The sequence below is a fragment of the Primulina eburnea genome, chromosome 8 (assembly GCF_022965805.1).
Source record: "Primulina eburnea isolate SZY01 chromosome 8, ASM2296580v1, whole genome shotgun sequence".
In the NCBI taxonomy this organism is placed as follows: Eukaryota; Viridiplantae; Streptophyta; class Magnoliopsida; order Lamiales; family Gesneriaceae; genus Primulina; species Primulina eburnea.
This window is the reverse complement of record NC_133108.1, coordinates 43,996,564-44,010,570: the sequence shown is the minus strand read 5'-3', so window position 1 is coordinate 44,010,570 and position 14,007 is coordinate 43,996,564. Positions and strand designations below refer to the sequence as shown.

General features: G+C 35.0%; 3 protein-coding genes across 6 annotated transcripts; 2 read left to right on the top strand and 1 right to left on the bottom strand.

Moving 5' to 3' along the window:
• The first annotated feature begins 1,619 nt into the window (after nucleotides 1-1,619).
• On the top strand, nucleotides 1,620-3,943 carry LOC140840145 (bifunctional 3-dehydroquinate dehydratase/shikimate dehydrogenase, chloroplastic-like). Its single transcript, XM_073207291.1, has 8 exons — nucleotides 1,620-1,842; nucleotides 2,146-2,486; nucleotides 2,563-2,626; nucleotides 2,702-2,810; nucleotides 2,901-3,050; nucleotides 3,135-3,283; nucleotides 3,516-3,678; nucleotides 3,764-3,943. Exons 1-8 carry the CDS (start codon nucleotides 1,642-1,644, stop codon nucleotides 3,805-3,807), a joined length of 1,221 nt encoding a protein of 406 aa, XP_073063392.1. The 5' UTR covers nucleotides 1,620-1,641; the 3' UTR covers nucleotides 3,808-3,943.
• LOC140840146 (short-chain dehydrogenase reductase 5) lies at nucleotides 3,754-5,495 on the bottom strand. Its single transcript, XM_073207292.1, has 3 exons — nucleotides 5,306-5,495; nucleotides 5,132-5,200; nucleotides 3,754-4,757 (listed from the first exon to the last, which is right to left on the bottom strand). Exons 1-3 carry the CDS (start codon nucleotides 5,323-5,325, stop codon nucleotides 3,953-3,955), a joined length of 894 nt encoding a protein of 297 aa, XP_073063393.1. The 5' UTR covers nucleotides 5,326-5,495; the 3' UTR covers nucleotides 3,754-3,952.
• Nucleotides 5,496-9,074: 3,579 nt separating this feature from the next.
• On the top strand, nucleotides 9,075-13,911 carry LOC140840144 (uncharacterized). Of its 4 annotated transcripts, XM_073207290.1 has the most exons (9): nucleotides 9,077-9,236; nucleotides 9,602-9,943; nucleotides 10,677-10,853; nucleotides 10,914-12,445; nucleotides 12,538-12,807; nucleotides 12,889-12,969; nucleotides 13,261-13,372; nucleotides 13,443-13,509; nucleotides 13,722-13,911. In XM_073207290.1, exons 2-9 carry the CDS (start codon nucleotides 9,631-9,633, stop codon nucleotides 13,753-13,755), a joined length of 2,586 nt encoding a protein of 861 aa, XP_073063391.1. In that variant the 5' UTR covers nucleotides 9,077-9,236; nucleotides 9,602-9,630; the 3' UTR covers nucleotides 13,756-13,911. The 4 variants fall into 4 exon arrangements, with proteins under 4 accessions (XP_073063390.1, XP_073063391.1, XP_073063387.1 ...); XM_073207289.1 differs by having other exon boundaries at nucleotides 9,075-9,236; nucleotides 9,599-9,943; nucleotides 10,677-12,445; XM_073207286.1 differs by having other exon boundaries at nucleotides 10,677-12,445.
• The last annotated feature ends 96 nt before the right edge of the window (nucleotides 13,912-14,007 follow it).

The window sequence follows — 14,007 nt, the reverse complement described above, 5'->3', positions numbered from 1 at the left end:
CATATAAATTATAATTAATTATTTAATTAATATGTATATGATCTAATATTTTGAACCAGTGCTAAATTAATGCTTGTCACCAAATTCAAAACACACACTGGCACGCACCTCTCAGCTATTCCACACTGATAAATATATTATGTAGTAATATTCTACTCAGAATTTCTTTCTTTAATAATGGGTTTTAAAAGTGATTTATTAGTTTGTGCGTCCTTAGAATGTGGGAGCGTAGAAGAAATCAGGGATTCTATGGAGTTAGCCATGAAAGAAGGAGCAGATTTGGTGGAACTTTGCATTGCTTCCTTATCTAATTTCTCCCATATTTCAGACCTTCGTAAGCCTCTTCCAATCCAGAATCTTACCCTCTATTGTCTCCCTCACCAGGTACCATAATATGCAACATATAGCTCCGTCGAGGCGCATGCGTTGCGTGCATGTTGTAAATAGTTTTTTTTAAGTACTATATTCACATCCGATTATTTTATGTAATTCTTGAAACATATATGTTGTAAAGAGTTTTTTTGATACGTATTATAAATTAGTTTTCCTTTCTTTTTTTTTTACTCTCGTAGCATTTTTCATTCTAATGAAAAAAGTTGTTTTTTTCTAAACAAAATTTGCATCAAACAAATTATAAATTATCTAAAGAGAACACTTTAGATTTTTTTAATGCGGGTTCGCAATTTTCCTGTGTTTAGTTTCTTGTGTATTAAAGCTTGAATTAATTTTCCAACTTTCATTCTTGTGAAAGTATTCTGAATTGAGAACTTTTCGTAATAAAATTATAATATAACATAAATAATAATAAAAATGATTTTCCAAAAATAGTGATGGGATTTAGTCAATAACTAGATACTTAAAAATAAAAACAAAAAAAAAAATTGCAAAATCTCCAAAGTCACAAATATTATTTTGCCTAAAGATTTCTATTTTCCTATGTTTTTCTTGGTTGAAGGATGTAAATTTTTTGTTGAAGTGAGGTAGATATGTCACACCAAAGTTGTGTACGATTTCATTTCATTTTTAAATATTTTATTTTATTTTTTGAATTATATACAATTTCATTTTTAGTATATAAATTTGTGATATTTATATGGGCTTGAGCTTTGTCTTAGGCCCAATTCCCCTTCAGGTCCATTTGGGAGAAAGTTCGATAACTCTGGGTTACAGATTATAACATGGGCCATGGAATTGGGAGTTGAATTCATCGAAATTGATCGTAAGGTCAGACGGGAGAAGCCCATTTCTGAAAACCATTTGATTATCCTATGTTAATTCACTAAAATAATAAATACAAATAATTTTATGAAAATGTCGTATTTTCATAAAATAGGAGCAGTATGTGAAACCTCGGTCCACTTCTATTGAATTAAATTAAATTCAACTATAAAAAATATTTTTTCCTCTTTATGTACCTTAATTTATTTTTGAAAAGCATATTTGAATATCTTTAGTATATTAATTCTAAAAATAATAAAATATTAATTCATCGATGAATTACTATCTTTTTTTTTTAATTCGAGAAATGGCTGAATATTTCAAGAGCGCAATAAAATAATAAACTACCAATTTATCGATCGATTAATATCTATTTTTAACTCGAGAAATATCTAAATATTTCAGGAGTGCACTCCAGAATTCATGAATGAACTCAAGAGCAAGAAATCAAACACACAGATTATTGTTTCAAGTTATGTAACCTCTGATTTCTGCACCAGAGAAAAGCTTGGTGATACTATAATTGACATGCAATCTATTGGAGCTGATGTTGTTAAACTGATAATCGAACTCGACTCTATTGCAAATGTAGCACCAATCTTCCACTTGCTAACTCATTGTCAGGTACTCTGTTTTCTTGAAATTATTTTATTCGGTATCGCGAAAAATTTAATGTAATTTTTTATACTGACTTTATAATAAATATTTTCGGTGGCGTAGTCAGAATTTTATGAATTAGGTGGAAAAGATTTAAATAATATTTTCTAGCTAGTCTTATTATTTTAAAATTTATTTTACTTTAAGTTTTTAAAAAACATGGGTAATGTAGAATCATTTTATGAATTTTCTATGATAATAAGTTTTTATGAACAATGATTCGATTTTATTACAAGTTATTAATATTTTATAGCTTAAAAAATACATTAGGTGCCGTTGATTGCAAGAACTATGGGGGAAAGTGGTTTAATCAGCCAATTGTTGGGACCTAAATATGGTGCATTTATGGTCTTTGGATCTTTGGGAGACAAAAATGTGCCTGGATTGCCATCTCTAGCTAGCATTAAACAAGTTTACAAGCTAGAGTATATGAATGTAGATACAAAGATTTTCGGTGTGGTTTCGAGTCCTGTAAGTCACAGCAAAGGGCCTCTTCTGCATAATCCAGCATTTCGACACACAGGATATAATGGGATTTATGTGCCACTCTTAGTCGATGATCTCCAAGAATTCTTTAGCGTCTATTCCAGCAGTGACTTTGCGGGTTTCAGGTAATTTTTTTGTGCTGCAATGCATCCTTGCGTATATACGCTGCGAAACTGAGCATTTTCTTTTTTCAATCTGTAGCGTTGGAATACCCCACAAAGAAGCGGCTGTGAGGTGTTGCGACGAAGTTCATCCACTTGCTTTGGTATTGAAAGTTTTGAATCGCGTTGGTTTGTTCAGAAAGTACCATATTCTAATCATCTGACGCATTCTGAATCAGTCCATAGGTGCAGTAAACACTATAGTCAGGAGTCCTGCAGACGGAAAACTTGTTGGCTATAATACAGATTGTGAAGCCTGCATAACTGCTATCGAAGATGCATATAGAGGTATGTTTAAGAGTAATGCTTTTAGCTCTTTCTATTTGCTTTTGCAAAGAAACTTTAAGGCAGCCTTGTGCGTTCTGTTGGAAAAATCAGAAAATAGTGTTAAAAGTGAACAAGGATCGTATGTTTCACCCCTCTCTGGAAAGTTGTTTGTCTTGGTCGGAGCAGGAGGTGCTGGTAGAGCTATAGCATTTGGTGCCAGGAGCCGGGGGGCTCGAGTTGTCATCTTCAACCGAAATTTCGGTAAAAAAAATTTAGAATAGTATCCCATTTAAATGGTGAATAGAAATTTTTAATCCCCCCAACTTTTTTTCATATTTACTGAAGAGAGAGCCAAGGCCCTTGCAATGGCAGTGTCTGGTGAAGCCATGCCGTATGAACGCTTAAATGATTTTCGACCTGAAAAAGGGATGATTCTTGCAAATGCTTCTGCAGTGGGTATGGAGCCAGATAAAGATCAAACTCCTGTATCCAAGGTTTACATCCTTTCTCCCTTCTACACATAATGTAAAACCAAGTGCCTACTGCTAAATCGAAAGTAATGATGTAACTCAAAGAATCACATCTTTATATCTATAATATATCAATGGCTAGTCACAATATGAATAACTATCCCACTCCAGCCCATAACAAAGAAAATTACCAGTTTAGAATGCATAGAATTGTGATACACCAGCATGATTATAAGTTCCATTCTTTTGCTTTTAGGTGGCCTTGAAATCGTACGAGTTGGTATTTGATGCTGTTTATACACCTCGAAATACTCGGCTACTACAAGAAGCTGCCGAGGTTGGAGCCACGGTTGTGAGCGGTGTTGAGATGTTTATCAGACAAGCTCTTGGTCAGTTTAAGCTGTTCACCAATGGATTAGGTATTTAGCTCGCTCTTTGTGGCTTAAGTAGGTCTCACACATGACAATAGATTTGTTTGGTTACTAATTCAGCACTGATTTCCAGCTCCAGAGGAGTTCATGCGCAAGATTGTACTAGAGCAATTCTGAAGATCAAACAAAAGGGTTCAAAGTATGATTTGAAACAAGGATCTGGATCCTGTAGATGTTCAAGAATGTCAGAATCTTGATCATTTTGAAATTAGTCAAACATTCAAGAAAATGTACTAAAAGTTACAAAATAAGCTTCATGGTTTCATTTGAGTTGATCTGGTGTTGGGAAACTCAAACTCTTAATTGAAGTAAAACCACCATCCACCACCAGGTTATGACCATTAACATACTTTGCATCATCCGATGCAAGAAAAAATGCGGCATTAGCGATGTCACTAGTCTCACAAACAGCTCCCTCCAGCACGCCAAAATCGTGCACCATCTTCACGAGCCTCTCAGAGTCGACCCCCGGAAAATATTTCTTGAGTTCTTCGATCACAAAGGGGGTCGGAATAGCCATAGGCGATATGCAGTTGATCCGAATCCCATGCTTGCATAGCTCTGCTGCGGCGGATTTCACAATTCCAATTATCGTAGTCTTGGATATTGAGTACGTATGCTGGGCTACGCCACCTACAATCCCAGTCACACTGGATGTGCACAAAATGGCTCCACTTTTCCTCGGGATCATGACTCGGGCCCCGTGCTTGATCCCAGCAATGACTCCCCTGACATTGACTGCCATAACTCGGTCGAAGGCCGACAGGTCGAGGTCAGCTATGCTCGGTGGAGTATGGCAGGCTATGCCTGCATTGTTGTACATTATATCAAGTTGGCCGTGCTGGGATACGGTGAAATCGACTGCCTGTGAGATATCAGATTCTTGGGTGACGTCGCATTGGACGAAGCTGGCGTTTGACCCGAGTTCCCGTGCCGTCTGGTGGCCGAGATCTTGTTGGATGTCGGCCAGCACTACTTTGGCACCATTGGCAATAAACTTAGTAGCTGTTTCTTTGCCTATGCCGCTGGCTCCACCAGTGATTAGAGCCACTTTGCCTTCCAGTTTCCTATGCATCAGCAATATTTAATGCTTTCAACTTGTTTAAAAACATGAGTTTCAACACCTAAAATACTACATAAATTAATGTTCCTTCAACTAAATCCATGTTGCCCCATTATTCTGTCTGAACCATCTTTGGTTATCTTAATTCGCCAAAAGATTAACCAACATTTTCTTAATAAATCAAACAAGTACATGCAAACACTGTTTCCACTAACAAGCAAGGGACAGAAAATCAAATGCGCATTCACCTAAATCGTAAAAACCCTTTCAGAAATCAAGCAAACCACGAAAAACACAAAGCAAAAAGATTCCCGTACAATGATCCAATTTACGAAAAGACAATATCAGAAAAATTGAAGTCGACAAAAAAATATTCACCTTCCTGTGAGCTCAGAAAACTCCCTGCCAAAATTTGGAGCCCGTAAAATTCCTGAAGCAAAGCTCCTCCTGAAAACCCATTAATCAAAAAAGAATTTCTATTCAAATATATCGACACTGCTAAATTTCTACTTCACAGAACCAAAAATAAAACACAGAAAAACAAAAACCAACCTTAACCCAGTTCTCAACATGTTGTTCAATTGTTGGAGAGATTCAGAGCAGAGAGTTTGCTGCCTCGAAGCTCTGAAATTTTTAGAGTCAACTTAGTGGAAAGGAGGTGGAGGAATCGCATTTATATGATTAAATAAGACAGCGAGTCTACAGCGGAGGCGACAGCAAAAGATAATACTGACAAAAGTATGTCTCCCAATACATCAGAAAAAGTTTAGGCTGTTATTATTATACTATTATACAAAGATTTGCGGTGGATTTGGGATTATTACAGTAATCCATGCAGAATTATTCTAAGGGAAAGTGTCGAATTTTGAAATTTTGGGAACAAAACATGGTGATACCTGAAACTTGACATTATATTAAGGTAAGAAAGGAAACTGGATATGTTATCTAATAACATATGTAAGACCAACTGACCAAGTGTTGAATATGGAAAGAAAGTAAGATATTTATTTATACATAAAGTGGTTTACACGTAAATAATTTATTTAATTGCATTTGTTTAAATTATTTATTTACTTACTTTGTATGAATTAAATATAACAGTAAATTAGATCTCTTGGATAAGTTATTCAACTGAAAGTTAACCGTAATGCTATCATTTTAAATAATTGTGACGTCATATATATATATATATATATATATATATATATATATATATATATATATGAATAAATTTGATTTATACAAACATGTGTAGGGATGACAATGGACCGGGGCCGGGGCCGGGGTGGGTTTGCCATTACCATCCTCATCCCCGAATTCCATCCCCGCCCTTATCCCCGCCCCGATCCCCGTTTTTTCGGGTTTGGGGAATCTCCAAACCCGAAACTTCGGGGATCAACTTCACATCCCCGTCTTCATCCTCGTTTCAAAAATATTAATATGACGACGACGATGAATTCGGAGATTTTCTCAAACCAAAAGTTATTATTATATATTATTATTAGAGATAATATTAATATTAATATCAATATCAATATTAATAATTAGAAGATTATTAATATTTTTAAAAATAATATTATTATTATATTATTAATATTAATAATACTATTATTGATATTATTTTCGGGACAGGTTCAGGGATTTCGAGGATGGGGATAGTAATCTCATACCCGCCTCGAATTACATCGGGGATTTAAAAAAATCCCCGAACCCGAACCCGAACCCGAACCCGAACCCGAACTCGAAAAAATCGGGGATCCTCATCCTCATTTCGGGTTTTCTCCGCGGGGCTCCAAACCCGTGGGAAAAGTTGCCATCCCTAAACATGTGTTTTTAGTTAATAATAAATATGTACAAAAATATTTATTTTATCATTCATTAAATTATTAAAATAATTAACATTTGCAGACAAAAAATTGTGCTGATGTGTCAGACACGAAATCATATCAACATAAAATATGACTTCTAAAATCAAATGATAGGAATTTCAAATCGATCGTTCGTTACAATTCTCTCGATAAGCCACAAAAAAAACTACGAAATTAATTTAAGAAATTAAAAAAAAAAATACATGAACAACAACCATAATGATTTTGTTATTTTGAACTTAAATAATTATATTTACAAGAATAAAATATGTATGAAACATGAATGAAATAATGAACACTCTACTAAAAATATATCATGTAATTAAGTTAAAATTCATGAAATCTTATTTTATTTTATTTTATTTTATTTTACTTTACATGGCTCTATTATGAAAAATAATATTTCTAATTTTCAAAACGAAGAGTTTATAACATATCCTATCCGGAAATAAAATTATTGATATTCATCCAATAGCCCTAAGGGGGGTGGACTCTCGCGTGGGAATGAATAGTTCTTCCAACTTGTAAATTGCTATAGGATAATCATCAATCGAATCGACCTTTTTCTTATCAACTTTAAAATGTCAAAAGGATACATTATATGTACTGATTGATTTTTTTTTTTAAGTAAAACAAATTCATCATTTGATTTACCATACTAAGTAACCAAGCTGATATATCATCAGAACACCAAACAACAAAAGAAGAAATATTAGAAGCTTCACGAGCTAACCGATGAGCAGCCATGTTGGCCGATCTCGGCATGTGGTTGATAGACAAGAAAACATCCGTTTTCAGCATATTGAGAATGTCGATGGTGAGCACTTCACTCGGACCAAGGTCAACTAAGGAGCTGCTAATGGCTTGAACAGCAAGTATCGAATTTGAGAAAATATTAACATCGTGAAGATCAAGATTCAAACAAAACTTCATGGCGAACCTGATAGTACATAATTCTGCATCTTTCACTGATCTCGGATGAATAACAAGAGATTGAGTATTGAAAATAAAAACTATAAAATATTAAAAATTAATGTGTAATGATGTATTTGATGATATATTTATTTTTAGATTATTTTCAAAAAATTCTATAAATAGGTCTATCAATTTGTGGAAAAAATATTTTATTTAATTATATGTTGAAAAAATATATATATATATAAAATTCAGTAGCTTACAAGACTATTTCATCTTATCCAAAATTAAATCACTATATAATTCATCGTCCAAAAATTATTATAAACACCAGTAAAATCTAAAAAAATATATTAACTTCAATATAATTTCTAAAATTGAACTACTAATTTCTTAAATTTCGTTGAGTGATGACATGTGAGCATACAAATTGAACTACTTGAGAGGTTTATGGGTTGAAAAGCAACTGTGGGTTTAGGATATATCAAACTAACTCTGTTATTTAGAGGAAAACTTTGCTGTATAATCTCAGTCAATTATTATTTCCATTTATCATCTTTTTTAAAATGTCTTTTTTAAAATGTTTTATGAAATAATTTTTAAATATTTACCAAATATAAAGACTAAAAAAATACCAAAAATTTAAATTATTGTATATCAATATGTTTTAAAACTCTCTTATTATGGAAAATGCTAACCAAATCTCTCAAAGATTAGTGCACAATTTTTGAGTGTGCGATCGAGTGATTGTCGTTATACAAAAAGTTATAATTGTCGGTTTACCAAAAATTATAGTTGTAACGCAGCTCAAATGTCATGTTTCGATTGCTCTATAAGTAAAGATAATTATTATTCCCAATAGAAGTGTCAAAACAGGCTAGTGGTCGAGCCGACTCACAACTCGTCTCCACCCACCATTAGGAGGGCCGGGCCAAAAATCACCAACCTAACCCAACACATCTATTTTAAGTGACGAGACGGTCCAACCCGACAGACTTATGTGTAATTTGGCGGGTTGAAGGTTGGCATGTAACCCACCATTAGGCGGGTCGGCCTGCCATTTGATGAGTTAGAGAATTATCATTCAAATCCACATATTTTATATAGCATAGCGGACCAACTCAACGAGCCTAACCCATTTTGATATCTTTAGCTCCTAACAATCTTATTTGAAATAATTGTACAATCGAACTCGTGACATTGTTTATGATATCAATGGTAGTCGAATGTTTGTCATTTTAATGAAAATTATAATTGATGTTAATAATATAACTCAAATATTTTAAATCATATATAATTAAAACGTTATGTTATAAATGCTATGCTTAACCTGGGTAATTATTCCACCAACACATGAGTAGATTTTTTTTGTCCAAGCGATTCATCTGTTACAATCTACATTTTAAAATTTTTCATGCATACGTAATCTTTTATTTTTATTAAAATAATAAGAGTAAACTAGAACAAATATTAAAATTTGGATACATTGTATTTTATTGGTAAAAGTTAATTCTTATAATGTAGAAAATAAAATTTTGCGTTACTCGTCTTTCCCACCAAACCTTGCGAAGTACTAATCATCTTCCCTCTTCCACCATTTATCTCTCACTAACTCTATATGGCGCTTCTTGTTTATGTGCAGCTCAATCAAACCCTATGCGGGAGCACCCATTGTTCTTGAATAATCCTAATTTGTTGAGGTAGTTGAACTTGTTTGGATCGTTTTATTATTATCGCTGGTAAAATATTATGTTTACGAGTTAACTTGTCCTGGTAATCATCACTCCTTCGGGTATTTACCCTTGAACTGCAGAGAATCGTGATTTTGATACGTTCTGTGACTACGCTCTTTACGTTTAGACTTTATATGGATTATGATTATGAAATTTATCCGTATTTTGATTTAATTTATCGATTTCTGTTTGATTATTTTAATTAGAGATTAATCTGAAGTATTTCCGAAATGTCGCAATAATGTAAGAGATACAGTGATTTTGTCATTTGTGTGATGGCCCTTTGCTCATGGAAAGGTAATTCTGCCACAATGTTTCTGATTTGAAAGCAGAATAAGAGGAAAATTTAACTGAAGGTAGAATGGAGGAAGAGTATGAATACACTGGCACTTTCCCCTTGGATGACCCTGTGGCACTCAAAAACCCCAGTGCGGAATCCAGGTTGCTGAATCTTGATGGAAACACCGAGGTTCTGGACACATGTGAAACTGTTCAAGATTCTGGAGATTTGATGGAAGATTATGGTGAGAAAGATGTTGTGCTGGATAGTGATGATGAAAGAGGGGAGCAAAATGAGGACATAATTATGTTGAATGGAGACGGTGGCTGTGTGATTCGGAGATCTTCAAGCAGGGATGCCACAGGCTTGGCAAAAAAGCAGAATGTTCCTGATGGTAAAGAATTTTCTTGAGTTGCCCGAATTATTTTGTAAAGGGTGATTAGATAATTTATTTGCCTGTGTTTTGTTGATCCCTGTATAAGATTTGGAAAGTGATTTGAACTTCTCAATGTGAAATTTCAACATCTTTTCCTTTCTTTGCAGATGCTAGATAGATGTAAATATATATTGTTTGTTCCATCTACTTCCTTAGTTTTGTACTTGCTCTTGAGCTAAAAAGTTGGTAGTTCAATATGGAACAATGCTATTGTTGTTGCTGTTAAGATTGAGTATGTCACAGGTTGTCCAAAAATTTGGACTGCTTGATTGTATTTGTAAAAAACTTTGAAGTATTTAAATTTTGTATGTTAAGTGTCTACTATGTTTGATCCTTACAATGATGCACCAAAAATTAGTCGCTCAATTACTTGTCGTACTTCAGTGCATAGCAGCTATCATTCATTCCACAAAGTAATGGAGGAAATATGTTTTTTAGGCATTCATGCTACGATGACACATCATGGATTCAATATAGCTCAATAATGTTTGCTATCCTAGGTCATTTCAGGGGGATGGTCGACAAGGTTATTACAAATATCCATTGCCATTCAACCAGAAGTGTGGGTGTGTCAATGAAAGTTATTTTTTGATAACTCTGGATAATAACACTGGAATTCAAGATCATCTTGTTATCGACTCTGTCATATCCAGAGCAAAAGATCTAAAAGCAAGTTCCTCTAATGTGGCAGGGACACATTTCGCTCAAGTGAATCCAAACATGGCGAGAGAACATTCAACTGAAAAGTCAATCGATGAGAAAGGATTGTTGCTGGACAATCCTAAAGCAATTGAAAGGGTTGTAAATTATGGGTGGGAGCATGCAAAGCTTAGTTACATTGAATCTCCGGAATCTGCAGAATCACAAGGTAAAGCCCTAGAATTTGTAGATCACTACCTTGTGGTTAATGACTTAGGCTCCTCTGCAGACATTAAAACTAGAAAGACTGAAAGGATAAAATCACCTCCTTCATTAAGGTCAAAAGGGTCTCAAAGTTTGGCAAGAAGAGTCAACCTTGGATGTCAGGCAAGTAAATCAACAACTTTTGACTTGCCTGAAAAGCCATTTATGCAGGGTGAGAGCACTTCCCTTAGAAGCACAAACAAATTGGTATATGCAATTGAGGGAAACAACTCTAGAAATTTATCCATCAATCAAGAATCCGATGATGTTTACTCCCAAATGAAGAAGGTATCATCAAATGAAATTTTGGCAGGGAATATCTTAAGCTCCAACAAATCAGATACAAATTCAGCCTACATTACTGAAAGTGACAATGTTGGATCAAATTCTGGAGTTGGCGTTGCATATGATTTTATCAAGGAGTTAGACAAACAGTTTGATGCTGGATCATTCAGGCAAACTCCTGGAAAAGGTGAACATGTAAGTTTCCCGCCAGATACAATGGATGTTGGACTTGACACTCAAATGGCTGCTGAAGCTATGGAAGCGTTAGTAAATGAAGCTTCTCCCATGTTCAATACTTCTTTTGCTCATCAAGATTTAGACAGTAGATTTACAGACCCTTCTAGCACTGTAAATAAGAAAACCAAACCAGTACATTTTGTCAATTCCAAGGAGGCTTTCATAGGTTGGAGCAACAAAGAGAAGCGGTCGAAATGTGTGAAGATTTCATCGACTGTTGATATGAACAAAAACATATGTTGTTCCAAGGATCTTTGTTCATCGGTGTCTAATGGACACCACCCACATGGCAGAATGCTAGAGACTGATGATGTGATAAAATCTCATTCCCCTTCGAAAAGAAAAAGGATCATTGGATTTCACGATGATGTTTGCAAAATGGCAGTAGCTGATGGTAGACTCTCAAAGTTAAAATCGCGGATCCATCCAAAAGGGAGAAGATTCCATCCACATGCGCTACAACGTTCAAATAAATCGATTAAAAAATCTTCATGTGATGCAGTGGTTGAGAAAAATGCAGAAAAATGTCCCGTGGTGGATGAGAAATCCTATGACAGGGTGGCAAAGCTCCTAGTCTACACCAGGCGACGTCAGTTTTTAGCAGAAAGAAAGCATTCAGGAAATTACATAAATCTGACAGTTGATTCGAGTTCCCCATCAGTTAATGATAATGAATGTTCCGGCCGACAAGTAGAGATTCCTATTGATACAGTCGAATCATCGAAAGAATTTAGTAAATTAGATGATGAAAGGCTTTCACCCTTCCTTGTTACATCAGGTGTCACAAAGTTGGGTGCTTTATTAGACGGGAATTTTGAGACCTCGCAAAGATGTATAGGTAATAGTGATAAAATAAAGCAGCCATGTGACCTCCTTGCTAGTTCTCCCCTAACAAAAGAACTCGCGAGATTAGGTTACACTGACTCTCTACCTGATTTTCTACCCAAAGACTTAAGAAGACGAAGAGTCAAGGACAACTTTTGCATCTTGTTCAGCCAGAACTTGGACACCAAAGTACTCAAGCAGCAGCAGAAGGTACTCTTCTCCCATGGAACCGAGTTTCTCTTAGCTCCACCACTGTATTATAGTCAATTAAAACAGCATATTTATTTTGAACTTCATGACAGATTGCTGCTCGAATAGGGATTTCCATTGCAACATGCTGTGCAGAAGCAACACACTTCGTGACCAATAATTTTGTGAGAACAAGGAATATGTTAGAAGCCATTGCTCGTGGCAAACCTGTGGTGACACACTCATGGCTCGAAAACTGTGAACAAGCTGGTTATGTTGTCGATGAAATGCGTTACATCCTCAGAGATGACAGAAAGGAAAAGGAAATTGGCTTCAGCATGCCTGTTTCACTCAACCGTGCCAGACGACAACCACTTTTGAAGGTAATAGGGGCCTTACATTGAAACAGAATCTGCATCAAATTGTAGATAAGTACTCAAAGTTACATTCTGATTGATCAACAGGGCTGTAGAGTCTTCGTTACCCCGAATGTAAAACCTAATGCAGATATGATAATTTGTTTGATCGAGGCAGTTCATGGAGAGGTATGTACATACGTTGTTTGCCTTCACTTCTAAAACCTCCAGTTTCCACCCAAAAAGCAAGTTTAAAGTATATATCACATCGGATTGTTGCTATTTGTTCTATTTCCTTCCGAGGTTGTGACCCAGTGTCCCTAAGGTTTAACCATAACATTTTGTTGGATCACGAAAAACCCACAAAAAGTTTGATGATTCAACACTTTCCCAATGCCCCTCACTATATCTATATGCATTTCAACAATATTAGACTGAAAAGTTTGCGACTTCTTGAAACTTCTTCGATACGTTCGTCAGGCAATCAAAGATACAGAAAATACCTTAACACGGGACAAGTCAATTCCCGATGATTTATTATTTATATCCAGCGAAGAAGATCATACAATGTGTGTCCCATTTCTCAAGAAAGGTACACTTTTGTTCCTCTACTTATTTTCTTGTACGAGCCAATCTTGTTGGCATCACATTTCTATCTGCAGGAGCTTCCATCTATAATTCAGAGCTCTTGCTGAATGGGATTGTAACCCAGAAACTGGAATATGATAGGTCAGTAAAGATTTTAAATTCTACTGTACTTTTTTTGCATAACATAAGTGTGTTTGGATGGAGTCACTGATTGATTTCAGATCCATTTAGTTATTCGATGATCTCAAGTGTGGGGATTTCAAATTCACACACCATCAATTACAGTTTTGTAAATTATTTTGAGTTAATAAAGTTTTTTTTGTCACTAACGATTGCTCTTACTTGTTCTTCAGGCATCAACTTTTCAAAGAATTTGAGGGAAAGTGACTTTGTGTGTCTGCCCAAAGGATAGTAAATGTGTAAATACTGCTGGTGACCGGATTGCATTGTAATTATTTTAGAGATTATTACTTGCGGTGCATTTACCTTATATGCGTTAAAAAATATTTTAATTTGTTAAATTTCAGTTTGAATTTTCAATCATTCATACTTTAATTGGTTTAACTCCCAAAAATATTTCAAATAATAATTTATAAATAAAAGCGACTATACAAGTGGGTGTTGCGGCTCTCAACCATC